This window comes from Schistocerca nitens, chromosome 12, assembly GCF_023898315.1.
Source record: "Schistocerca nitens isolate TAMUIC-IGC-003100 chromosome 12, iqSchNite1.1, whole genome shotgun sequence".
Classification (NCBI taxonomy): Eukaryota; Metazoa; Arthropoda; class Insecta; order Orthoptera; family Acrididae; genus Schistocerca; species Schistocerca nitens.
The window spans coordinates 87706675-87734451 of NC_064625.1; the positions used below are offsets into that span (position 1 = coordinate 87706675).

The following is a 27777-nucleotide window of genomic DNA, read 5'->3' on the forward strand; positions in this document are numbered from 1 at the left end:
AGAATCAGCCCTCAGTGTAACGATTGGCTGTTGACCATGAACACAAGGTATGGAGAAAATGAGGGGAAAGACACGTTTTACATGAGCTAGCCGGCTACGGTGGCCGAGCGGTTCTAGGCGCTTAAGTCCGAAACCGCGCGACTGATACGGTCGCAGGTTCGAATCCTGCCTCGGGCATGGATGTGTGTGATGTCCTTAGTTAGTTAGGCTTAAGTTCTAGGGGACTGATGACCTCAGATGTTAAGTCCCATAATGCTCAGAGCCAATTGAACCATTTTTGAACATGGTATACTTTAGAGTGTGAGTACGGAGCGATTTAAAGTGGAGTGACTGAATAAAAATAATTGCAGGTAAGGCAGATGTCAGACTGAGCGTCATTGGATGAATCCTCAGGAAATGTGCCCGCACAGAAAGGAGACAGCTGAGAACAGTCTTTCAAGCAATACTTGAATACTACTCGTCAGTCTAGGAATCGTACCTGGTAGGTTTGATAGACGAAATAGAGAGGATACAGTGAAGAACAATGTGTTTCGTTGAAAGTTCATTTGGTGTGTGTGAAATGGTCACGGAAACGTTCAGGCAACTCTACTGGCAGACGCTGTAAGAGAGGCGTTCCGTACCACAGTGCGGTTTACTCTAGAAGTTCCGAGAGCGAAGACAATGAAAGCAAAATATTGAGGTCTGAGCTCACACAGAGAATTGGCAATAGTCGTTGGCAAACTATTCTTGACATGAACGGGAACACCGAGCGAGGTGGCGCAGTGGTTAGCACACTGGACTCGCATTCGGGAGGACGACGGTTCAATCCCGCGTCCGGCCATCCTGATTTAGGTTTTCCGTGATTTCCCTAGATCGCTCCAGGCAAATGCCGGGATGGTTCCTTTCAAAGGGCACGGCCGACTTCCTTCCCCATCCTTCCCTACTCCGAGCTTGTGCTCCGTCTCTAATGACCTCGTTGTCGACGAGACGTTAAACACCAATATCCTCCTCCTCCTCCACATGAACGGGAAAGTGGGAAAATGACAGTGCCACACAAAGAGTCCTTCACCACACACCATAAGGTCACCTGGATGCTGTAGATGATGCTACCCCCAAACTGAATGGGAGTTATTTGAGGAACATTCTACAGATAAAAGGGTGAAACTTCAACCCCATTGAGGAAATCTGCGACACCAACAGGCTAGGTTCGTACATCTTGGACCCAACTCCACCTCTCTTCTACAGTGTATACAGGGTGTAAACGTTAAGCTGACAAATAGAATAACTCGAAAAGTAAGCTTCACACGAAAAAATGCGTAGAATCCAAAGTTGATTATTTCCGGGGAGGAAGAGGGGGGGGGGGGGGGGACATCCGCTGATGATTAAATTTGCCCGCCATCCCAACCCCCTGGGGCGGGACGGGAGGCAACTTTAAAATTTCAAATTGGAACCCCCATTTTTATGTGCAGAATAAGATTCTACATAAAAAACTACTTACATTTTGTATTAAACATTTGCTTTGATTCTTGGTAGTTGGCGCTGTAATTCAAGAAAATCCATGTCCTAATTTTTGCGTGGTAAATGGTTACGGATAGATGTAGAATACTTACTTCGTAAATTTTGATTCGCTAGCACGAAAACTCTCCCTATCTCCCCATAGGGGTTTGAGAGAGACAGAGGAATTATACAAATGTTGACCCAAATATTAATTCTTTTCGCGGATTCGGATACGTTTTGTTTGTTTCTTTGTCAACATTTGTAAAACTCTAATTCCTCTCTCTCAAATCCCACCCTAAGGGGAGAGAGAGAGAGTTTTAGTTTTACCGAATCAAAATTTACGTAGTAATAAGTATTTTTTGTTTATCCGTGACCATTTTCAAGCGAAAATGAGAACATGGATTTCCTTGAATTACAGCTCCAACTGCCAAGAATCAAAACAAATGCTTAAGGCAAAATGTAAGTAGTTTTTTATGTACAATCTGACTCTGCAATAAAGAAATAGGGGACCCCATTTGAAATTTTAAAGTTGCCTCCCGTCCCACCTCCAGGGGCTGGGGTGGCGGGCTAATTTTAGCACCAGTAGATGTCCCCCACGAAAATAATTAATTTAGGATTCTACACATTTTTTTGGGCGAAGCTTATTTTTCGAGTTATTCTTGTTTGTCAACTTGAAATTTACACCATGTACATGCAGGCTGATGAGATGGATGAAAATTTGTACCAAGGACGGGGTTCGAACCCAGATAGCGTGAATGGGAATTTGGATTGAGGAGAAAGACGTGATAGGGAAATTGAGCAAAGCCACTGTGTCAGGGTTGTGTAATGGTTACAGTATCTGCCTATTGAGCAGGAGACCCAGGTTCGAATCCTGGTTTTGACACAAATTTTAACTTGTCGGTTCTGTTGGCATATCTATAGCATAGATGTTTGATACTTGAAAAGTCTCAGGAATCATATAATTTCATTTTATTAAACCACTTCTGTAAATTGTGGACCTAGGTACAGGACAGCTTCCCCACTCGCCCCGATGTTGCAGGTTCCGGCGGACGTCTCAGGTGCGATGCCGTCTCTGCAGTACCTGGACCTGGCGGACAACAGCCTCTCCGTGTGGGAGCGTGGCGCCTTCCGGGAACTGCAGCAGCTCCAGACGCTGCTTCTGTCCCGCAACAACCTGTCCAGCTTGACTGCAGGAGCCCTGGACAACCTGCCGGAGCTGACGGAGCTCCGGCTCAACGAGATTGGCCTCACCACGCTGCACCGCGACCTGTTCGTCAAGCAGGTACTGGCTATGTCTACACACCAACTGTTGAGTAACCATCTCTACATGAAGCTCATGGAAATGTGAGCCAAACCTGGACTGCATATTAGAGCTGACTGATGTCTGACAGAAACGTGGGAGTCTCACCATGCATGACCGCGTCGAGCAGGTACTGGCTCTGACTTGTTAGCGCACTCACTGGTCAGTAACAATCTCACCACGAAGCTAATTGGAAGATGAGCTCAACCTCGACAGCCAGGCACAGCTGACAGATATAAACTATGTGACCAAAAGTATCCGGAAACGTGGTTGAAAATGACTTAAAAGTTCATGGCACCCTCCACCGGTAATGCTGGAATTCAATATCGTGTTGGCTCACCCTTAGTCTTAATGACAGCTCCCACTCTCGCAGGAATACGTTCAATTGGGTGCTGGAAGGTTTCTTGGGGAATGACAGCCCATTCTTCACGGAGTGCTGCATTGAGGAGAGGCATCGATGTCGCTCGGTGAGGCCTGGCACGAAGGCGTTACAAAACATCCCAAGGGCCTCTGTAAGATACAGTTCAGGACTCTATACAGGCCAGTCCATTACAGTTATTGTGCAACTACTCCACCACAGGCCGTGCATTACGAACAGGTATTCGGGAGGACGACGGTTCAATCCCGCGTTCGGCCATCCTGATTTAGGTTTTCCGTGATTTCCCTAAATCGCTCCAGGCCAATGCCGGGATGGTTCCTTTCAAAGGGCACGGCCGACTTCCTTCCCCGTCCTTCTCTAACCCGATGAGACCGATGACCTCGCTGTCTGGTCTCCTTCCCCAAAACAACCAACCAACCAACGAACAGGTGCTCGATCGTGTTGAAAGGTGCAGTCGCCATCCCCTAATTGCTCTTCAACAGTGGGAAACAAGAAGGTGCTTAAAACATCAATTTAGGCCTGTGCTGTGCCACGCAAAACAACGAGTGCAAGTCCCCTCCATGAAAACCACGATCACACTTAACACAACACTGTTGGCGCTACACACGCTGGCAGATGACGTTCGCCGCGCATTCGCCGTACCCACACACTGCCATCGGATCGCCACATTGTGTACCGTGATTCGTCATGCCACACAACGTTTTCCTACTGTTCAAGCGTCCAGTGTTTACGCTCCTTACCCCAAGCGAGGCGTCGTTTGGCATTTACCGGCGTGATGTGTGGCTTATCAGCAGCCGCTCGACCATGAAATCCAAGTTTCCTCACCTCCCGCGTAACTGTCATAGTACTTGCAGTGGATCCTGATGCAGTTTGGAATTCCTGTGTGATGTTCTGGACAGACGTCTGCCTATTACATATTACGACCGTCTTCAACTGTCGGCGGTGTCTATCAATCAACAGACGAGATCGGCCTGTACGCTTTTGTACTGTACGTGTCCCTTCACGTTTCAATTTCACTATTACATCGGGATATTTAGGAGTGAGGAAATCTCGAGTACAGACGTATGACACAAGTAACACCCAATCCCCTGACCAAGTGCGAATTCCGTGAGTTCCATTCTGCTCTCTGACGATGTGTAATGACTGCAGAGGTCGCCGATATTGAGTACCTGGCAGTAGGTGGCAGTACATTGCACCTAATACAAAAAATTAATATTTTTGGGGGTGTTCGGATACTTTTGATCAGATAGTGTGCATCTACATCCGTATACAAGTTCCGCAAGCCACTGTAAGGCGTCTGGTGCATGGTACCCTGTACCACTATTACCATTTCGTTAATTGTTCCGCTCGCAAATGGAGGGAGGAAAAAACCTCTCCCTGTATGCCTCCGTATGAGTCCAGATCTCTTGTATCTTAGCTTCGTGGTCCTTATGTGGTTTATGTTGGAGGCAACAGAATCGTTCTACAGCCATCTTCAATTGCGGGTTCTCTAAATTCTCTCAATAGTGTTCTTCGGAAAGAATGTCGCCTTCCCTCCATGTATCCCCATCTGAATTCCCAAAGCACCTCAATAACACTTCGGTGTTGTTCGAACTCACCAGTAACAAATCTAGCATCCTGTCTAAGAATTGCTTCAGTGTCTTCCTTCAGTCCTACATAGTATGGACCCTAAACACACAAGCAACACTCATAATTCGCACTGGCGTCCAATATGCGGTCTTTACAGATCAACAAAATTTTCCCAAAATTGTTCCAATAAACCGGTTCGATCATTCGCCTTCCCTATTAGAACGTTCACATGCTCGTCCGATTCCATATCGCTTTGCAACCTTACACCCACATACAGTACAGGGTGATTCAAAATGAATACCACAACTTTAAAAAAATGTGTATTTAATGAAAGAAACATAATATAACCTTCTGTTATACATCATTACAAAGAGTATTTAAAAAGGTTTTTTTTCACTCAAAAACAAGTTCAGAGATGTTCAATATGGCCCCCTCCAGACACTCGAGCAATATCAACCCGATACTCCAACTCGTTCCACACTCGGGCGTAACAGTTTGGATAGCTGCTGTTATTTCTCGTTTCAAATCATCAATGGTGGCTGGGAGAGGTGGCCGAAACACCATATCCTTAACATACCCCCATAAGAAAAAATCGCAGGGGGTAAGATCAGGGCTTCTTGGAGGCCAGTGATGAAGTGCTCTGTCACGGGCTGCCTCGCGGCCGATCCATCGCCTCGGGTAGTTGACGATAAGGTTTCATAACTAACCTTTTTCGTAGGACTCTCCATACAGTTGATTGTGGAATTTGCAGCTCTCTGCTAGCTCTGCGAGTCGATTTTCCTGAGCTGCGAACAAATGCTTGCTGGATGTGTGCTACATTTTCATCACTCGTTGTCGGCCGTCCAGAACTTTTCCCTTTGCACAAACACCCATTCTCTGTAAACTGTTTATACCAACGTTTAATACACCACCTATCAGGAGGTTTAACACCATACTTCGTTCGAAATGCACGCTGAACAACTGTTGTCGATTCACTTCTGCCGTACTCAATAACACAAAAAGCTTTCTGTTGAGCGGTCGCCATCTTAGCATCAACTGACGCTGACGCCTAGTCAACAGCGCCTCAAGCGAACAAATGTACAACTAAATGAAACTTTATAGCTCCCTTAATTCGCCGACAGATAGTGCTTAGCTCTGCCTTTTGTCGTTGCAGAGTTTTAAATTCCTAAAGTTGAGGTATTCTTTTTGAATCACCCTGTATTTAAAAAACGGTATTATGTTAAGCAGTATACTACTAATGCTTTATCCGAAAATTAAGGGTTTGTTTTTTCTATTTATCCTCATTAACTTAATTTTTTCTACATTTATTCCCAGCTGCCATTCATCACACCAAATAGAAATTTTGTGTAAGTTATCTGCTACGCTCCTACACGCATTCATCTTCCACATCTTCCTGTACACCACGACATCATCAGCTAGGAACAGCAAATTTCTGCTCACCCTGTCAGCCACTTGGCAACGGCCTTGCCGCAGTGGATACACCGGTTCCCGTGAGATCACCGAAGTTAAGCGCTGTCGGGCGTGCGCCATGCGCTGTTGCCATTTTTTCGGGGTGCACTCAGCCTCGTGATGCCAATTGAGGAGCTACTCGACCGAGGAGTAGCGGCTTCGGGCAAGAACACCATCTTACGACCTGGAGAGCGGTGTGCTGACCCCACGCCCCTCCTATCCGCATCCTCCACCGAGGATGACACGGCGGTCGGATGGTCCCGGTAAGCCACTCGTGGCCTGAAGATGGAGTGCTCTCAGCGGCTCTCTCACACTTCCCTAAGGCACTCATCATACCCATGTCTCTAAACACTCGCGTTCGAGGATAACAGAAGTAGTTTGTATTGCTTAACAGATGTCAAAATGATGGGTGGGAGCGACCCCACGCTGCTTTGCGAGTTGTTCATCAAGCAGGTACTAAATACGACTTATTGACATTGTAGTGCGCTAACATGTCAATAACTACCCGACACGAAGCTAATGGGAAGTTGTGTCCAACCTGCATATCCTGCCAGAGCTGCCAGGTGTCGAAAGGGTGGCAGCCGCACCACGTTACACCACAACCATTTCGGTAGGCAAGTAGTGGCTCTGATTTGGTAGCGCAGGAAGCTAATTGGTACTTGGGCTCAATCTGGATGGTGTGGTAAAGTAGACAGTGAAAAAAAGGTGGTAGCCCCACTATGCTGTATCGTGACCTATTCGTCCAAAAAGTACCGCCTCTCACTTATTAGCGCTCTCGCTTTTCAATAAGAACCTCAACATGAAGCTAATGGGAAGATGTGCCCAACCTGTACAGTCTGGCAGAGTTCATGGACCAGTGGCTCAACAATGCTGTCCACCACACACTGTACCAAGACCTGTTCGTCAGTCATGTACTATATCTGACTTGTTAGTACACCCGCTGGTCAGTAACCACTCAACACTGACCTTATGGGAAGATGTGCCCGACGTGAACATTGTGCCAGGATTGACAGAGGTCTGCCGAGAATTCTTCCGGGTTGTATGGCCGTGGTCCATGGAACTCTTCTATCCCTGACGTTTCGTCCAAAGCTACGTTGGACGTCTTCGGAGGTGCTCCAGGTTGTGCTGAGTCTTGCCGACTAACGAGTCGGACGTCGAAGAACGGCCTAAATACCGTGGAAAGTGGGCGTGGTCTGGATTTCACTTGATAGCAGAGATCAACCTTGTCAAGGATAAAATATATCGATCATAGTACGTCAAAGATAAAAACTTCTCATCGATTCTGAAGGCAGCTGCTTCTTTTCTGTTAAAAGTATCGCCATATATATATATATATATATATATATATATATATATATATATGAGAACGACTAAAGTTATGAGTATTAACAGAAATGAGAACAGCGAGGAATTTTACATCGGAGTTGGAGATCATGGAGTGGGCGCAACTAAGGAATTCTGCTATCTAGGCAGCAAAATAATTGATGACAGAAGGAGCCAAACAGCAGATTAGCACTGGTAAAAAGGGCACTCCTGACCAAGAAAATTTTAGTGGTATCAAACACAGGCTTTAATTTGAGGAAGAAATTTCTGGGAATGTACGTTTCGAGCAGAGTGTTGTACGGTAGTCAAACAGGGACTGTGGGAAAGACGTAGGAGCAGAGAATCGGAACATTCGAGATGTGGTGCTACACAAGTATGTTGAAAATTATGTGTGCTGCTAAGGGAATGAATGAGAAAGTTTTCTGCAGAATCGACGAGGAAAGGAATGTATGGCAAACACTGATAAGAAGAAGGGACATGGTGATAGGAAATCTCTTAAAGTATCAGGGTAAAACTTCCATTGTATTAGAGGGGGTTGCAGAATGTAAAAACTCTAGAAGAAGACACAGACTGGAATACTTCCAGCATTTAATTGAGGGCGTAGGTTGCAAGTGCTGCTCTGAGACGAAAAGGATAGCACAGGAGAGGAGGAATTCGTGGCGGGCCCCATCAAACTAGCCAGAAGAGTTAAGTCTCAGCAAGAAAAAAGAGGGATATATGACTAATTTCACTGCTAGTGCTGACAAGCGACTAAATTAAAAATTCATAAATTCATTGCATGTGTTGACACGAGACTAACCTCACTGTTCTACTAGCATCCAGCTCGTAGCATTAGCTGTTTGGTGTTCATCGCAGACTTGTCTTCCGGTACGGTCCAATGGAACGGTACTAAAATGCGGATTTGGCTGATGCCCAGTTTGCCGTACGGATTAGCAGATGCTAATGGTCGTGGCGTTTAACCTTCGTATCGGGAGAGACTTCCAGAATGACGGTGAACCGGTGTTGCAGCGGTTGATAGTCGTCTTATGGAGCCTACAGATCGTGTACTTTTTGTGAATGTCTGGTGAAACTAAATTAGCAGTGGTGAAGCCACACAGCCGATGTTTGTTACTGTGTATCTTATCAAGTGAGTGTGTGGACTGTGTTTACTAATAAATAGCTTACTCTGAATAAATGATGGTACTGTTTTATTAATACGCGGAATATAGCACATACAGCACAAGCAACCAAGGGAACAATCTCCTGGAATTTCCTGCAGCCAAAATAACTCATCGTTTTAATCGACGAGATTAATTTTACGGATGTATGGTGTCATTTAACTTATAGGGGCTCAGATTTTAATTGATTTCAACTATTCAGTGAAAGGTAATGCGAACAGCTGCTTCATAAAGTGGTCTCATGGCAACGTGGTGAGACTATCCTTGTTTTGGCAGACGCCCCCTCCAAAAAATAAATAAATAAATAAATAAATAAAATAAAATAAATCATGTAATATTTTGTGTAATTTAATATCTTGTATTGACACATTTTATTAACCTGACACGTTCCACATCATTAAGAAGTGTCGTTTTCGTGATCTATGGAACAAGTACTAATCTAATCTGTCATACAATGAAGACTTTCACGACCGGATGTTCCAGCTCCCTAGAATTCTTCCGGGTTGTATGGCCGTGGTCCATGGAACACTTCTGTCTCTGACGTTTCGTCCAAGGCTACGTTGGACATCTTCGGAGATGCTCCTGATTGGGCTGAGTCTTGCCGACTGACGAGTCGGACGTCGAAGAACGGCCTAAATACCTTGGAAGGTGGGCGTGGTCTGGATTTCACGAGATAGCAGAGATAAACCTTGTCAAGGATAAAATATAACTATCGATCACAGTACGTCAAAGACAAAAACTTCACATCGATTCTGTATCGCCACTGTCCATATATTGCTGAGTTACATAGCGTCTTTCTTTTCTGTTATCCCCATGTTAATATATTTCGATGGTTTCTCTCTCATATATATATATATATATATATATATATATATATATATATATAGAGAGAGAGAGAGAGAGAGAGAGAGAGAGAGAGAGAAACCATCGAAACCATTGACTACCGTACAATACTGTGCTCGAAACGTACATTCCCAGAAATTTCTTCCTCAAATTAAAGCCTGTGTTTGATACCAGTAAAATTTTCTTGGTCAGGAGTGCCCTTTTTACCAGCGCTAATCTGCTGTTTGGCTCCTTCCGTCATCAATTATTTTGCTGCCTAGATAGCAGAATTCCTTAGTTGCGCCCACTCCATGATCTCCAACTCCGATGTAAAATTCCTCGCTGTTCTCATTTCTGGTAACACTCATAACTTTAGTCGTTCTTCGATTTACTTGCAATGCATGTCAACAATGCCTCTGTTCAATTGGAACAAGAAACACTGGCGATTAACATCAGTATTATAAATTAATTTACCTTATAACCAAACATAACCTAGAGGTTATTACGAACGTTCCCTGTAATAGTGATACGTTCTGTTGGTTTCGGGGCCGAAGACCCACTCGTGTACCCTTGATGACTGCACAACATAAAACCTTACGCCTCGCCTGGACCCGTCAACACCGACATTGGACTGTTCATGACTGGGAACATGTTACCTGGTCGGACGAGTCTCGTTTCAAATTGCATCGAGCGAATGGACATATACGCGTATGGAGACAATCTCATGAATCCATGGCAGGGGACTCTTCAAGCTGGTGGAGGCTCTATAATTGTGTGTAGGATGTGCAGTTGGTGTGATAAAGGACCCCTGATACGTCTAGATACGTCTCTGACAGCTGACATATACGTAAGCGTCCTGTCTGATCACCTGCAACCATTCATGTCCATTGCGCATTCCGACGGGTAATTCCAACAGGACAATGCCACACCTCACATGTCCAGAATTGCTACAGAGTGGCTCCAGGAGCACTCTTCCGAGTTTACATTAGATTAGATGATTAGATTAGTTTTTCGTTCCATAGATCCGTGCTGAGTAGATCCTCGTGGATGTGGAACATGTCAACTTTTCTTTTTTTTTAAGCTGAAATGACAATACAAATAGTATTAGTATATACAATACGTCATTTGTTTCTATTAATAAATTCGTCAGTGGAGTAGGAGTTGGCTCCTTTTAAACTGATCTGTATTTGTAAGTATATTTTTTATGTTTCCTGGCAAATTATTGAAGATGAGTGTTCCTGAGTAGACTAAAGTAAGTGCTTTTAAGTCCTTGTGCAGATCATTTTTGTTTCTGGTATTGTATGTATGAACTGAGCTGTTTGTTGGAAAAAGAGATGTATTATTTAGGACAAATTTCATTAAGGAGTAAATATACTGAGAGGCAGTAGTTAGTATACCCAGTTCTTTGAAGAGGTTTCTACAGGACGTCCGTGAATTTACTCCTCAAATAATACGTATTACACGCATTTGGACTCTGAAAACTTTTGTTTTCCTTGAAGAGTTACCCCAAAATATTATAGCATATGACATTATGGAATGAAAGTAGGCAAAGTATGCAAGCTTTTTCATTTTTATGTCGCCTATGTCTGCTAACACTCGAATTTCAAATACAGATTTGTTAAGGCGTTTCTGCAGTTCTGTGATGTGCTCCTCCCAACTGAATTTATTATCAAGTTGTAATCCCAGGAATTTAAGATTGTCAACCTCTTCTATCTGCTCTTCTTCATACTTTATGCATATGCTGGGTGGAAACCTGTTACAGGTTCTAAAGTTTAAACACTTCCGCGGGCCATCAGACTCCCCATATATGAACATTATTGTGCATCCAGAATGAGATTTTCACTCTGCAGCGGAGTGTGCGCTGATATGAAACTTCCTGGCAGATTAAAACTGTGTGCCCGACCGAGACTTGAACTCGAGACCTTTGCCTTTCGCGGGCAAGTGCTCTACCATCTGAGGTACCGAACCACGACTCACGCCGGGTCCTCACAGCTTTATTTCTGCCAGTATCACGTCTCCTACCTTCCAAACTTTACAGAAGCTCTCCTGCGAACCTTGCAGTACTAGCACTCCTGAAAGAAAGAGGAGAGCTTCTGTAAAGTTTGGAAGGTAGGAGACGAGATACTGGCAGAAGTAAAGCTGTGAGGACCGGGCGTGAGTCGTGCTTCGGTACCTCAGATGGTAGAAAACTTGCCCGCGAAAGGCAAAGGTACCGAGTTCGAGTCTCGGTCGGGCGCACAGTTTTAATCTACCAGGAAGTTTCATTATTGTGCATATCTGGGACGCCTTGCAAAGTGCTTTTCAGAAGAGATCTCCAGCCCGTCGTACTCTTACGAATTTATGGATAGCCCTGCTGGATTCAACGTGTCAGCTCCCTCCAGCACTACTTCAGACATTAATCGAGTCCATGCCACGTCGTGTTGCTGCACCTCTGCATGCTCAAGGAGGCCATACACGATATTAGGCAGGTGTACCAGCAATCCAGGGAGAAGAAATAAAAACTTTCAGGTTCGCCGATGACATTGTAATTCTGTCAGAGACAGCAAAGGACTTGGAAGAGCAGTTGAATGGAATGCATAGTGTCTTGACAGGAGGATATAAGATGAACATCAACAAAAGCAAAACAAGGATAATGGAATGCAGTCGAATTAAGTCGGGTGATGCTGAGGGAATTAGATTAGAAAATGAGACACTTAAAGTAGTAAAGGAGTTTTGCTATTTGGGGAGCAAAATAACTGATGATGGTAGGAGAGTATATAAAATGTAGACTGGCAATGGCAAGCAAAGCGTTTCTGAAGAAGAGAAATTTGTTAACTTCGAGTATAGGTTTAAGTGTCAGGAAGTCGTTTCTGAAAGTATTTGTATGGAGTGCAGCCATGTAAGGAAGTGAAACATGGACAATAAATAGTTTCGACAAGAAGAGAATATAAACTTTCGAAATGTGATGCTACAGAAGAATGTTGAAGATTAGGTGGGTAGATCACGTAACTAATGAGGAGGTATTGAATAGGATTGGGGAGAAGAGATGTTTGTGGCACAACTTGACTAGAAGAAGGGATCGGTTGGTAGGACATGTCCTGAAGCATCAAGGGATCTCAAATTCAGCATTGGAGGGCAGCGTGGAGGGTAAAAATCGTAGAGGGAGACCAAGAGATGAATACACTAAGCAGATTCAGAAGGATGTAGGCTGCAGTAGGTACTGGGAGATGAAGGAGCTTGCTCAGGATAGAATGGCATGGAGAGCTGCATCAAACTAGTCTCAGGACTGGAGACCACAACAACAACAACCATTTTCTTTGACTCTTCAGTATGAAATGTGAATGACGCGGAAAACTTATTTCTTTCAAGCACTTACACATAATGTTTGACTCGTCCTTCCCTGCGGAAGGTACATGCCTCGTAGTGACGTTGCGCTTAACCTTGCAGACGAGCCTACGGTCCCTGCAGCTGCGCAACAACTCGTTGGCTCGCGTCGCCCCGGGCACCTTCCGCTTCAACGGCCGGCTGGCGTCCCTCTACCTGGACAACAACCACCTGGCCGACATCGAGGTGGGCACCTTCGACCACCAAGGCGAGCTGGCCTTCCTCGTGCTCAGCGGCAACCGACTCACCACTCTCCGGTAGGTACAAACCGCTTGATTCCGTGTCCAGTACACTGTCCGAAATGGAAAATGTCGCATCACCTGCAAGTTGCCGGGGATAGCAGTGGTTTTAACAGTAAATTCTTCGAGAATCTTCATATATAAATGATGCTCTAAGCCCCCCCACCCTATTCTAACTCCAACTTTTGCTGTTGCACAAGGATTAAAAAGAAATGCGAACTGACTGTAATAGACCCTGCAAGTGGAGTAGAAAAGAGTTTGGCACCTGCAATAATTTACTTTGATAGACATTAATTAAATAAAGGAAAGTTTCAGTAACGTAGTGAGAAATGATAGGGTTGTTCTACCGATTAACAGAATGAAAGTTCTGTCCAAAATAACAATATGATTTATTATGACTAAACACAAAATAATGAACAAAAACACATGAAACATTTATAATACATCAAATTGGCTCAAATTGGATACTCAAACAAACGCTGTGAAGGTGAAGTTGTCCCTAAACTAGACTGTGAGGTTTATGACGAAGTGGTACGTGGAGCCAATTCCTTGCCACTCAAATCTTAAGAGAGACACACAGCTAACCCAACATTAATTGCTGCTACCCAAGACAGAACAAAGAAAAAGACGAACAGGTGCGCTCTGCTGAGCTCTGATTATCACCTAGGAAAATCCCTATCTGCCGGTGCTGCGGACATACATTACCAAACTGTCTTCTTAACTGCCAGAACACGATCTGGCGTACCGGAGGCGATGGCTGGTTGCTTCGACATCCTGTCATGGTGATGATGTCTCGAGTATAGCCCGAAACGAATTATCCTGGTTTTGGTTGTTCCAGACTAAAGATTTCCTAGCAATACAAATGCGCCTCTGAGGGAGACGAAGAAGGCTCGCCACACAATCACTGACGGTACAGTGATTGATTCTAACAAGCGAAGTCACACTGTAACTCCGATAGTCAATTTTAGCCAAAACTGCTCAAGACAGACAACATAGGCCGCTTGTACGCAGAATGCTCAATTGCCAACTGTACTCGGAAAGTTACGTTGAAGTCGAAACTTCAGCAACTTCGTCAAACAGTTACAATTAAATAAAAGTATATTAGACAGCCAACGGAAGGCAGGCTGTCCAGAGCAGCGAGAGCTCAGTCTTGTAACCTACTCCGACCGAAAGGCGAGAGACGACTACCCCTGAGCACCCGTACAGGCCGAACACAGAACATTCCCGCCCCCACGACAGTGGCCGTGGTTAAACGTTCCAATCAGCAACTCGAAAACCGGCGGAAAATTCCACTCTATTGCCGGAGCACTACTTTTACCATTCCACCAATGGAGATTCTTGGCGCCAATTTCTGCGCTGATTTTGCTACGTCACGGAGCTATGCCCTGAGCAAGCCAATCACAGTTACTATTTTGCAGAAAGCGCGGGAATCTGCGCGCCACGGCTGCTTGGGAACACAAGTCATTCCAACACCTCGCTGGTAGCCCGCCAGAAAGTGTTTTCGCGAAGTTTCTGCGAAGTAACGGAACCTCTAGCCCAGCCACTACTTCAGGCCCCTGCGGGCGTGTCTCTTGACAATGTCGGCGTCTGGAAAGCATTCACTCGACTGCCTCACACCCGTCGGCTTAACCCTCTCGAGATCAGCAGATCCCGCCTGTCACCGGACCACCTGGGTGGTGAGAGACGCTGCGTGGGAAGTCCGCGTGTGAAGGAATAGCAACTTTTCACCACATGCAATTAGATAGGAAGATCGTAAGATAGAAATATGAGAGGGGGCTCATGCCACCTCTCACACCGTCACCTTGACTGAAACATAGTAAACAGATACTCAAGGTACTCCATGCCAGCGACAGGCTGTAACTTCATTAAAAGTTGATCCTCATCCGAAATTACCTCTAGACAAAAATCATTCCTTCAGATGCAGAATGGCATGAGTATGTAATGGCTGCTTCCCCTTTGAATGTGAAGAATGACTGTGCTGGTAAAACTTCCACGTTACTTGATTTTCAAATTCCGGAGTGAAACTGAACGTAATGAGACTGTTTTCTCTTTCCTTATTGTGGTGTCACCGCCAGACACCACACTTGCTAGGTGGTAGCCCTTAAATCGGCTGCGGTCCGGTAGTATACGTCGGACTTGCGTGTCGCCACTTTCAGTGATTCCAGACCGAGCGCCTCCACACGGCAGGTATAGTCTAGAGAGACTTCCTAGCACTCGCCCCAGTTGTACAACCGACTTTGCTAGCGATGGTTCACTGACAAAATACGCTCTCATTTGCCGAGACGATTGTTTGGCATAGCCTTCAGCTACGTCATTTGTTACAACCTAGCAAGGCGCCATTACCAGTTACTATTGATGCTGTAAAACGTGTACCGTCAAGAGCGATGTTCACCAATTATGGATTAAAGTTAAGTTTTCCACCAGCTACGTCCGTTTTTCTAAATTCTAATTTCCTTGTCCTGTTCCAGACCTCACGCCACCCTGCGTGAGCTAAAACGCGTGCATTTCGGCCTCCTCTAGTAACACGGTGTTGGCTCTCCTGCCAACCACAACACTTATTCTCAACATTTCTAAACTGACACACAAAATATTAGTGCAACGCAGTCTGACTTTTAATAATCCCTGCAAAATAATAGCCCTGACTAACAATAATCTATAAACTTCATGAATCACTTACCTCACACAAATCTTCGTTACTCGAACTACTGCAATACAACGAGCGCCAATACTGTCAGATAAATAAAGGATTCTAACTACTGAAGGCACTAACTACTGATAGGCATACTTAGCAAATGAAAGATTTTGATAGAGAACAAACAACGTATTTACCTTAATAGTGTTCAAAAGTCATCAATATATAAATTCGTGACATTCAGTTCAACAAATTTCCTTTCTCTGACGGACACGCGTCCAGATCGTCTGCTCATGTTAACATCTCAAAACTCTGGCATCTCTCCCCCCACATCCACCACTGCTGGCGGCTCACCTCCAACTGCTCTACGCTACGGGCTGTTCACATCCAACTACCCAACACTACATTGGTGAATGTGTACAACCATCCACAGACATCACACAGCGCAGTCTGCGATTTTAATACAGAGCGCTACGTGGCTTTACGAACATAAAAACCTAAACAGCCTACTTACTCTGGGTGTGCCTAACGTCACTGGAACTGGAGACTGTATCACTCCAAACCCAGGGGAAACGTTTTCCACAGACAGCCTGTTTTTGTTGAACTTGATTAGGGTCAATTCTCCTCACTCAGCCTATAAGTAAGCTTCTTTATGTCCATCTTTTCAGAGATGCTTGCCGGACACGGCTGATCAGTACAGAACATCAACTCAAACACCTTTCAACCGTCTAATTTTCAAACCGTTATTTTATTGCCCTACCAGTTCTGAGGATATACGAGGGTTGGAACTTTAATAGTGGCAACTATTTATTTACAGCTCGTACCAAATAGACACGTATTCCAAAGTTTTACTGACCAAAATAGTCACCAGCATTGTGTATAAACCGTTGCCAGCGAGACGGATGTCATAGGATACCAGTTGTGTTGACAGTGCGAGCGGCCGGTCGGTGTGGCCGAGCGGTTCTAGGAGCTTCAGTGTGGAACGGCGGGACCGCTACGGTCGCAGGTTCTAATCCTGCCTCGGGCATGGATGTGTGTGATGTCCTTAGATTAGTCAAGTTCAAGTAGTTCTAAGTTCTAGGGAACTGATGACCTCAGATATTAAGTCCCATAGTTCTCAGAGCCATTTGAACCAGTGCGAGCGGCGCGGTCTATTGCTCGACGAATTTGTAGTAGTTCTGAAACGAATGCCTTGGAACTTTTCCTTAAGTATAGAAATCAAGTTGAAATCACGAGGGCCTAAGTCAGGGGAGTGCAGCGGGTGGTATAGGACTTAGCCTCCCCATCAGTCAAATAAATGAGTAACAGCTTGCACTGTACGTGCTTGAGCATTGACCTGCAAAATGATGGTCAGGTCCTGCAGAAAGTGTTATCACTGCTGTCTCTCTGCTGTTCATTTTTGGAACACAACCTACGACCAGGTTAGAGACAGAAGTGATGACACTTTCTGCAGGACCAGACCATCATTTTGCAGGACAATGCTCAAGCACGTACAGTGCAAGCTGTTACTGATTTCTTTGACTGATGGGGCTGTAAGTCCTGTACCACCTACTGCACTCCACTGACTTAAGCTCTCGTGAGTTCAACTCGATTTCTAAACTGAAGGAAACACTTCACGGCATTCGCTTCTGAACTGCTACAAATTCGTCGGGGAATAGGCCACGCCGCTCGAACTGTCGACACTACTGGTACTGCTAAGAGTATCCTACGACTTCCACCTCTGTGGCAACGTGTTATACACAATGCTGGTGAGTACTTTGCAGGTCATTAAAACTTTGAAACACGTATCTATTTTGTACGACCTGTAAATAAATAGTTGCCACTATTAAAGTTCCAACCCTCCCATTTCGCTACCTTCAGGCGCCCTTACCGGCGTGTAGGAAGATTTAACCGGAACCTACGTGTCGGTCAGGGGACCTGAAGATGGTGTAAAGGTATCACCGAAACTGATAGACTAATAAAATAACCCTGGAAACTAGACGGCTGAAAAGTGTTTGATTTGACACTCCGTATAAAACAATCGATTTTTACAAGTGTTGCTTGAAAAATCTAATGAAACAGTCAATGTAGATCTTTTGCACATTGTTTATTCATCATTGTACATCTTTCTCTGATTCTTTTAAGAAATTCGGTCATTATTTAGCTACCAATCCGAGGAGTTAAATTCGCTCTGTCCAAAATGAGACGTGCCCACGACGGAAGTCATGCAATGTGCAAATCGTAGCTGAAATTAGAAAACACTTTTCGTAATGTATAAGGCATTGCACACGTAATAGCAAAAATTTTCGGAACATGGCGGGCGTTCAAAACAGAAATGTAATTTAGTCGCATGTTTTTGGTCATTTTTGCAGTAAATAATGAATGAGTTGCAATAGAAAAGAAACAGCCTATTTATTACACCTTGCAGACGTGCCCGACTAGTTCAAAAATGGTTCAAATGCCTCTGAGCACTATGGGATTAACATCTGACGTCATCAGTACCCTAGAACTTAGAACTACTTGAACCTAACTAACCTAAGAACATCACACACATCCATGCCCGAGGCAGGATTCGAACCTGCGACCGCAGCGGTCGCGCGGTTCCATACTGACGCGCCTAGAAGCGCTCGGCCACACCGGCCTGCCGCTCGACTAGTAATTCATGGAGACGGAATTGGATATTACTCGGTGCTATACATTAAGAAAATGGTTTGTATTTCAGATTTCAGATAAGATTTTCAGACTACAGGACTTCGTTCATGCACACGCCTCATTTTGTGGAGATCAACTTTGACTCCTCGGATAGGAGGCTTAATGATAAATATTCTCCAAGAGTCAACAAATAATGTCCAAAAAGGCCTACGTTGATTCGTGATTAATTTTATAAAAAAGTCGTAAAAGTCGACTATTTTATAGGCGTATGAGGAGATTGGATCCTTAAATTATGTAACAAAGCAACGTGTTTCAACGCACAAATTTCATCTTCAGGATAATATAAAAGCACTCCGTCTTCAGGCCACGAGTGGCCCATCGGGATCATCCGACCGCCGTATCATCCTCAGTTGAGGATGTGGATAGGAGGGGAGTGTGGTCAGCACACCACTCTCCCGGTCGTTATGATGGTTTTCTTTGACCGGAACCGCTACTATTCGGTCGAGTAGCTCCTCAATTGGTATCACGAGGCTGAGTGCACCCCGAAAAATGGCAACAGCACATGGTGGCTGGATGGTCACCCATCCAAGTGCCGGCCACGCCCGACAGCGCTTAACTTCGCTGATCTCACGGGAACCGGTGTATCGACTGCGGCAAGGCCGTTGCCTTCAGGATAATATGGTAATACAAATATAATTAACGGGAGTACGCATTCATATTGATGCCGTTGTTTGCAGTGTTGGCATGTACTGCAGCTATCCTGCGGTAAAAGAGGAGGCTACCCTAAGAGGAGTGAGTACTTCCTTCTTTTGTCAGTATGTTTCTCACATAAAAAGTTTTCTTTTTAAATAATCACTAACTATGGTTAAATGAAATGGCTGTCTACTTGTAGAGTTTACAGTTACATCCATTCCCATGGCTCCTTGGATCTTGTTAACCAATTGGTCAGCTCCTCGTGTCTGGGATTCAGTTACGTAGAAATTTTTAAAAGGAATCGTATTCGCTATTAGTCACTGTTTATAGACTTGCAAAGGACACTGCATGTAGACGAGCTCTGCGGTTCGTCTACGATGACGCTATAGTAGCAATTTATAGCGCCTGCATTTTTCTAGCGAGACAGTGCATAAACTGGCGAAGCAAAATAGCAATGAAATTAGAATTATATATTAATGCCTTCAGCTGCTGACGAGCATTATATGTATCAACGGGGACAGGTGTAAATGTGTGCCCCGACCTGGACTCGAACCCGGGATCTCCTGCTTACATGGCGGACGCTCTATCCAGCTGAGCCACCGAGGGCACAGAGGACAGTGCGACTGTAGGGATTATCTCGCGCACGCCTCCCACGAGACCGATATTCTCACCTTATATGTCCACACACTACATTCGTAGAGTCGCTACCCAACACATTCATTACTCGTGGAAGACATTCTTACCAAGTCCCGTAAGAATTCGGGTAATATGTGTGTATCCGCGCAAAAGGAGAAGGACATGGCTGGCATTGCCAGAACTATATACTTATCCCTGCCATACCCGCAGGACAGGACAGATACTTTACTTTGTGGAAAGGGGCCAAAATGAGCGGCTGCCAGTTGCACTCGAACATAGTACTTCATTCATTTGACAAACATTACAAGAGTAAGGAAAACATTAAAAACAGAGCAAGCCTAGTTCTATGTACCGAATTGGCAGAAAATCCTAAGAAATTTTGGTCTTATATCAAAGCGGTAGGTGGATCAAAACAAAAAGTCCAGACACTATGACCGAAATGGTACTGATACAGAGGATGACAGACTAAAGGTCTAAATACTAAATGCCTTTTTCCAAAGCTGTTTCACAGAGGAAGACTGCACTGTAGTTCCTTCTCTAGATTGTCGCACAGATGACTAAATGGTAGATATCGAAATAGACAACAGAGGGATAGAGAAACAATTAAAATCGCTCAAAAGAGGAAAGGCCTCTGGACCTGATGGGATACCAGTTCGATTTTACACAGAGTACGCGAAGGAACTTGCCCCCCTTCTTGCAGCGGTGTACCGTAGATCTCTAGAGGAGCGCAGCGTTCTTGAAGATTGGAAAAGGGCACAGGTCATCCCCGTTTTCAAAAAGGGACGTCGAACAGATGCGCAGAACTATAGACCTGTATCTCTAACGTCGATCAGTTGTAGAATTTTGGAACACGTATTATGTTCGAGTATAATGACTTTTCTGGAGACAAGAAATCTGCTCTGTAGGAATCAGCATGGGTTTCGAAAAAGACGGTCGTGTGAAACCCAGCTCGCGCTATTCGTCCACGAGACACAGAGGGCCATAGACACGGGTTCCCAGGTAGATACTGTGATTCTTGACTTCCGCAAGGCGTTCGATACAGTTCCTCACAGTCGTTTAATGAACAAAGTAAGAGCATATGGACTATCAGACCAATTGCGTGATTGGATTGAAGAGATCCTAGATAACAGAACGCAGCATGTCATTCTCAATGGAGAGAAGTCTTCAGAAGTAAGAGTGATTTCAGGTATGCCCCAGGGGAGTGTCGTAGACCCGTTGCTATTCACAGTATACATAAATGACTTGGTGGATTACATCGGAAGTTAACTGAAGCTTTTTGCGGATGATGCTGTGGTACATCGAGAGGTTGTAACAATGGAAAATTGTACTGAAATGCAGGAGGATCTGCAGCGAATTGACGCATGGTGCAGGGAATGGCAATTTAATCTCAATGTAGACAAGTGTAATGTGCTGCGAATACATAGAAAGAAAGATCCCTTATCACTTAGCTACAATATAGCAGGTCAGCAACTGGAAGCATTTAACTCCATAAATTATCTGGGAGTAGGCATTAGGAGTGATTTAAAATGGAACGATCATATAAAGTTGATCGTCGGTAAAGCAGATGCCAACCTGAGATTCATTGGAAGAATCGTAAGGAAATACAATCCGAAAAAAAAAGGAAGTAGGTTACAGTACGCTTGTTGGCTCACTGCTTGAATACTGCTCAGCAGTGTGGGATCCGTACCAGATATGGATGATAGAAGAGATAGAAAAGATCCAACGGAGAGCAGCGCGCTTCGTTACAGGATCATTTAGTAATCGCGAAAGCGTTACGGAGATGATGGATAAAATCCAGTGGAAGACTCTGCAGGAGAGACGCTCAGTAACACGGTACGGGCTTTTGTTAAAGTTTCGAGAACATACCTTCACCGAGGAGTCAAGCAGTATATTGCTCCCTCCTACGTATATCTCGCGAAGAGACCATGAGGATAAAATCAGAGAGATTAGAGCCCACACAGAGGCATACCGACAATCCTCCTTTCCACGAAGAATACGAGACTGGAATAGAAGCGAGAACCGACAGAGGTACTCAAGGTACCCTCCGCCACACACCGTCAGGTGGCTTGCGGAGTATGGATGTAGATGTAGAATTTTAGAACTTAATTCCCGGCTAAATGCGCCATTCAATCTCACGCCTCAAGGGCAGAACAACTTTAATTTAAAAACCGGCTGAAGGCCAATCACAAGAGACTCAAAAACAAGAATTTGAATTTTAAAAGGCATAAGGCCTTTGCTTAAAATTTTTTTAAACCAGGCTGAAGACTCAGAAAATCTCACGCCTTAAGGGCAAAACAACTTTAATTTAAAATCAGCTAGAAGCCATACACAAACAAACAACAAGGACAATGAAGAAAAGGCAGCACATCAAACGGCGCTCAGAAGGTTCCAAAGGTCGGCCTAAATTCAAACACTAACGCTTGCTTAGGTGAGACAGGCAATCGGCCCAGCAATTTTCAATCCGACGGCAACCCAACCGACAGACAGTCAACGGACCAAGTGACATGATAACTTCCGCTCCACCCGACTAGCAGGCAACAGGGAGTTCAATGGAACAACGCAGAAGGTATCGGAGCCCTCAACGAATTACAGATTGAGCTGTCAAACTACACGCCGTGCTGCACAGCCACAAAACGACGAGGAAAATACACTGCCTGAATTTACGTCAACGGCCAGGGCAGGTAACCGGAACGTTAACGGCCACAAGGCAGAAGATTACGCTACTGCACTTAAATTAAAAAATAATCAAGTTAAACTCCACAGGAAGGCAGCTAGAATTTCGCAACCTTGAAAACACACGTTGTTTCTCGCGGGAATGTCCCAACAGCCCACAATTAAATTCAAGCGACACTATGTGAACAGTTGGGGCTGGCTGGTAGATTAAGTTAAGACTCAACCTTCGTGTCAGGGATCGGTGAGCCACGGACCTCGTAGCAATGGGAACAGCACGTCACACTCCGACCGCGCGTGGACATACGCCACGGAGACTTCCTCGCTGCTCCACGCCAACCGACCAACTGCCCGCACACGGCACAGCCGGAAACTATAAGCGCCAGGGCAAAGACAGTACAAGGGTGCGAATATCGATACACGCAACTGCTGCGACATGCAGAGAAAGAGGATAACAGCATAACCGCGGTAACCGCGGGAGACTAATCACGGAATAGCAACCAAGGTTTAATGCAAAGCATAACACGAGCCAGCCGAGGCTCAGATGTAGTGTCTGTTCTTTCGGACGTCCGAAAGAACAGACACCATATCGATATAAGTATATAGTTGTGGCAATAACGGCCATGACCTTCTTCTTCTGTGCGGATGCACACATATTACCCGAACACTTACGGAACCTGGTTAGAATGTGATGTGTCGGCAGCTGGGCCAACACCTTGTAGATAGAGGTGGCTTAGAAAGCACGCTAGACTAACGCAGACGGGCGTGAAGTACTGGAACAGGATACGTAATTAATGCTATGAAGAAAAGAACGGAGTTTCTCATATACTTATCTTTAATTTCTTCTTGTACATCTCTATGGTGAACACAAGTGAGACTCTAATTACAATCACTGTAAGGCTAATGGCGCCTTGCTAGTTCGTAGCCATTAACTTAGCTGAAGGCTATTCTGTCTCTCGGCTAATGAGAGAGAAAGGCGTCGTACGTCTAGTCGCTAGCTCTGTCGTCCGTACAGCTGGGGCTGAGTTCGAGTCAGTCTCTCGAGACCTGCCTTGTGGTGGCGCTAGGTTTGCGATCCCACAGTGGCGACACGCGGGTCCGACATGTACTACAGGACCGCGGCCGATTTAAGCTACCACCTAGCACGTGTGGTGTCTGGCTGTGACACCACAGAATGTCTTCCACGAGTAATGAGTGCGTTGGGTGGTGACACTACGAATGTAGTGTGTGGACATACAAGGTGGGAATGTGGGTCTCGCTGGAGGCGTGCGTGTCATAGTCCCTCCGTGGCTCAGATAGATCGGTTGGCCTCTGTAATAAAAAACTGAGTGGAAGGATCAACCACCGAAGTTGAACAGGATGTCTTGCGACGTCCGCGACGACCAAACACAACGATCAATGGTTGGTTGGTTGGTTGCTTGGGGAAGGAGACCAGACAGCGTGGTCATCGGTCTCATCGGATTAGGGAAGGATGGGGAAGGAAGTCGGCCGTGCCCTTTCAGAGGAACCATCCCGGCATTTGCCTGGAGTGATTTAGGGAAATCACGGAAAACCTAAATCAGGATGTCCGGACGCGGGATTGAACCGTCGTCCTCCCGAATGCGAGTCCAGTGTCTAACCACTGCGCCACCTCGCTCGGTCAACGATCAATAACTAATATATATATATATATATATATATATATATATATATATATATATATATATATATATATATATATATATATATATATACACTCCTGGAAATTGAAATAAGAACACCGTGAATTCATTGTCCCAGGAAGGGGAAACTTTATTGACACATTCATGGGGTCAGATACATCACATGATCACACTGACAGAACCACAGGCACATAGACACAGGCAACAGAGCATGCACAATGTCGGCACTAGTACAGTGTATATCCACCTTTCGCAGCAATGCAGGCTGCTATTCTCCCATGGAGACGATCGTAGAGATGCTGGATGTAATCCTGTGGAACGGCTTGCCATGCCATTTCCACCTGGCGCCTCAGTTGGACCAGCGTTCGTGCTGGACGTGCAGACCGCGTGAGACGACGCTTCATCCAGTCCCAAACATGCTCAATGGGGGACAGATCCGGAGATCTTGCTGGCCAGGGTAGTTGACTTACACCTTCTAGAGCACGTTGGGTGGCACGGGATACATGCGGACGTGCATTGTCCTGTTGGAACAGCACGTTCCCTTGCCGGTCTAGGAATGGTAGAACGATGGGTTCGATGACGGTTTGGATGTACCGTGCACTATTCAGTGTCCCCTCGACGATCACCAGTGGTGTACGGCCAGTGTAGGAGATCGCTCCCCACACCATGATGCCGGGTGTTGGCCCTGTGTGCCTCGGTCGTATGCAGTCCTGATTGTGGCGCTCACCTGCACGGCGCCAAACACGCGTACGACCATCATTGGCACCAAGGCAGAAGCGACTCTCATCGCTGAAGACGACACGTCTCCATTCGTCCCTCCATTCACGCCTGTCGCGACACCACTGGAGGCGGGCTGCACGATGTTGGGGCGTGAGCGGAAGACGGCCTAACGGTGTGCGGGACCGTAGCCCAGCTTCATGGAGACGGTTGCGAATGGTCCTTGCCGATACCCCAGGAACAACAGTGTCCCTAATTTGCTGGGAAGTGGCGGTGCGGTCCTCTACGGCACTGCGTAGGATCCTACGGTCTTGGCGTGCATCCGTGCGTCGCTGCGGTCCGGTCCCAGGTCGACGGGCACGTGCACCTTCCGCCGACCACTGGCGACAACATCGATGTACTGTGGAGACCTCACGCCCCACGTGCTGAGCAATTCGGCGGTACGTCCACCCGGCCTCCCGCATGCCCACTATACGCCCTCGCTCAAAGTCCGTCAACTGCACATACGGTTCACGTCCACGCTGTCGCGGCATGCTACCAGTGTTAAAGACTGCGATGGAGCTCCGTATGCCACGGCAAACTGGCTGACACTGACGGCGGCGGTGCACAAATGCTGCGCAGCTAGCGCCATTCGACGGCCAACACCGCGGTTCCTGGTGTGTCCGCTGTGCCGTGCGTGTGATCATTGCTTGTACAGCCCTCTCGCAGTGTCCGGAGCAAGTATGGTGGGTCTGACACACCGGTGTCAATGTGTTCTTTTTTCCATTTCCAGGAGTATATATATATATATATATATATATATATATATATAGCGTCTGCTATGTAAGCAGGAGATCCCGGGTTCGAGTCCCAGTCGGGTTACATATTTTCACCTGCAACGCCTATCAGTAGCTGAAGGTATTAATATATAATTCTAATTTCGTTGTAAACGGCTGTAGGTCATCAATGGAGTCTGTTCTTGCGGACATGTCCAAAAGAACAGACACCATATCCATATAAGTATAAAATAGCAGTGCGTCAGTAAGCACCTGAAGTTCAGGTGCGGCTGTCTTACGGAAATACTGTGTACTTTACACCACACTATATGTAACAGAAGCCCGAAATTTAGCGCGGACTTCAACGCAAGATGTTTGTGATAGTATCTACGACGAAACTTTATCTCGAAACCTGGCAGAAAATCCAAAGAGATACTGGTCATACGTAAAGTATGCTAGCGGCAAGACACAATAAATGCCATCTCTGCGCCATAGCAATGGAAATACTACCGACGACAGTGCTCCTAAAGCAGAATAAACACAGCCTTCCCAAATCCCTTCACCAAAGAAGACGAAATAAATATTCCAGAATTCGTGTCAAGAACAGTTGGCAACATCATTAACTTAGGAGTTGATATCATCGGAGTAGTGAAGCAACTTAAATCACTTAATAAAAGGAAGTCTTCCGGTCCAGTTTGTGTACTAACCAGGTTTCTTTCAGAGTATGCTGATACAGTAGCTCCATACTTAACAATTATATACAGCCGGTCGCTCGACGAAAGATCCGCACCCAACGACTGAAAAGTTGCACAGGTCACAGCAATACTCAAGAAAAGCAGTAGGATAATCCTCTAAATTAGAAGCCCAAGAATTTTGGAACATATATTGTGTTCGAACATTACGAATTACGTTGAAGAGAACGGTCTATTGACACACAGTCACCACGGATTTAGAAAGCATCGTTCTTGTGAAGTACAACTAGCTCTTTACTCACACCAAGTGTTGAGTGCTATTGAGAAGGCACTTTGATTCCGTATTTCTGGTCAGAAGGCTTTTGACAACGTACATCACAAGCGACTTGTAATCAGATTGCGTGCATACCGTATATCTGCTCAGTTACGTGACAAGATTCGTGATTTCCTGTCAGAGAAGCCACAGTTCTCAGTAACTGACGGAAAGTCATCGAGTGAAACGGATGTGATTTTTAGCGTACACCGAGGTAGTGTTGTAGCCCGTCTACTATCCATCTACATAAACGGTTCAATTGGCTCTGAGCACTATGGGACTTAACATCTGTGGTCATCAGTCCCCTAGAACTTAGAACTACTTAAACCTAACTAACCTAAGGACATCATCACACACATCCATGCCCGAGGTAGGATTCGAACCTGCGACCGTAGCAGTCGCGCGGTTCCAGACTGCGCGCCTAGAACCGCTAGACCACCGCGGCCGGCTACATAAACGGTTTAGCAGACAATCTGAGGAGTCATCTTAGGTAGTCCGCAGATGACGCCGTCGTCTAAAGTCTATTTAACTCATCAAAAGATCAAAACAAACTGCAAAACGATTTAGAAGAGGTATCTGTACGAGGTGCATTCAAGTTCTAAGGCCTCCGATTTTTTTTTTCTAATTAACTACTCACCCGAAATCGATGAAACTGGCGTTACTTCACGACGTAATCGCCCTGCAGACGTACACATTTTTCACAACGCTGACGCCATGATTCCATGGCAGCGGCGAAGGCTTCTTTAGGAGTCTGTTTTGACCACTGGAAAATCGCCGAGGCAATAGCAGCACGGCTGGTGAATGTGCGGCCACGTAGAGTGTCTTTCACTGTTGGAAAAAGCCAAAAGTCACTAGGAGCCAGGTCAGGTGAGTAGGTAGCATGAGGAATCACGAAGAAACTGTTGCGTAATGTTAGCTCGATGTGCGGGTGCGCAGCCCTTCCCGGACGTTTTTGTTGCAGTGCAGGACGGAATTTGTTCTTCAAAACATTTTCGTAGGATGCACCTGTTACCGTAGTGCCCTTTGGAACGCAATGGGTAAGGATTACGCCCTCGCTGTCCCAGAACATGGACACCATCGTTTTTTCAGCACTGGCGGTTACCCGAAATGTTTTTGGTGGCGGTGAATCTGTGTGCTTCCATTGAGCTGACTGGCGCTTTGTTTCTGGATTGAAAAATGGCATTCACGTCTCTTCCATTGTCGCAACCGACGAAAAGAAAGTCCCATTCATGCTGTCGTTGCGCGTCAACATTGCTTGGCAACATGCCACACAGGCAGCCATGTGGTCGTCCGTCAGCAT

The 27777-nt window shown here is 45.6% G+C and overlaps 1 protein-coding gene across 1 annotated transcript in view; it reads left to right on the forward strand.

Moving 5' to 3' along the window:
• The window catches only part of LOC126215177 (leucine-rich repeat-containing protein 15-like), a 202403-nt gene that overhangs the window by 136233 nt on the left and 38393 nt on the right, over nt 1–27777 (forward strand). The window contains exons 4-5 of the mRNA XM_049941843.1: nt 2516–2758; nt 12902–13095. Coding sequence (XP_049797800.1) covers nt 2516–2758; nt 12902–13095 — 437 coding nt within the window. The remainder of the gene's footprint in view (nt 1–2515; nt 2759–12901; nt 13096–27777) is intronic.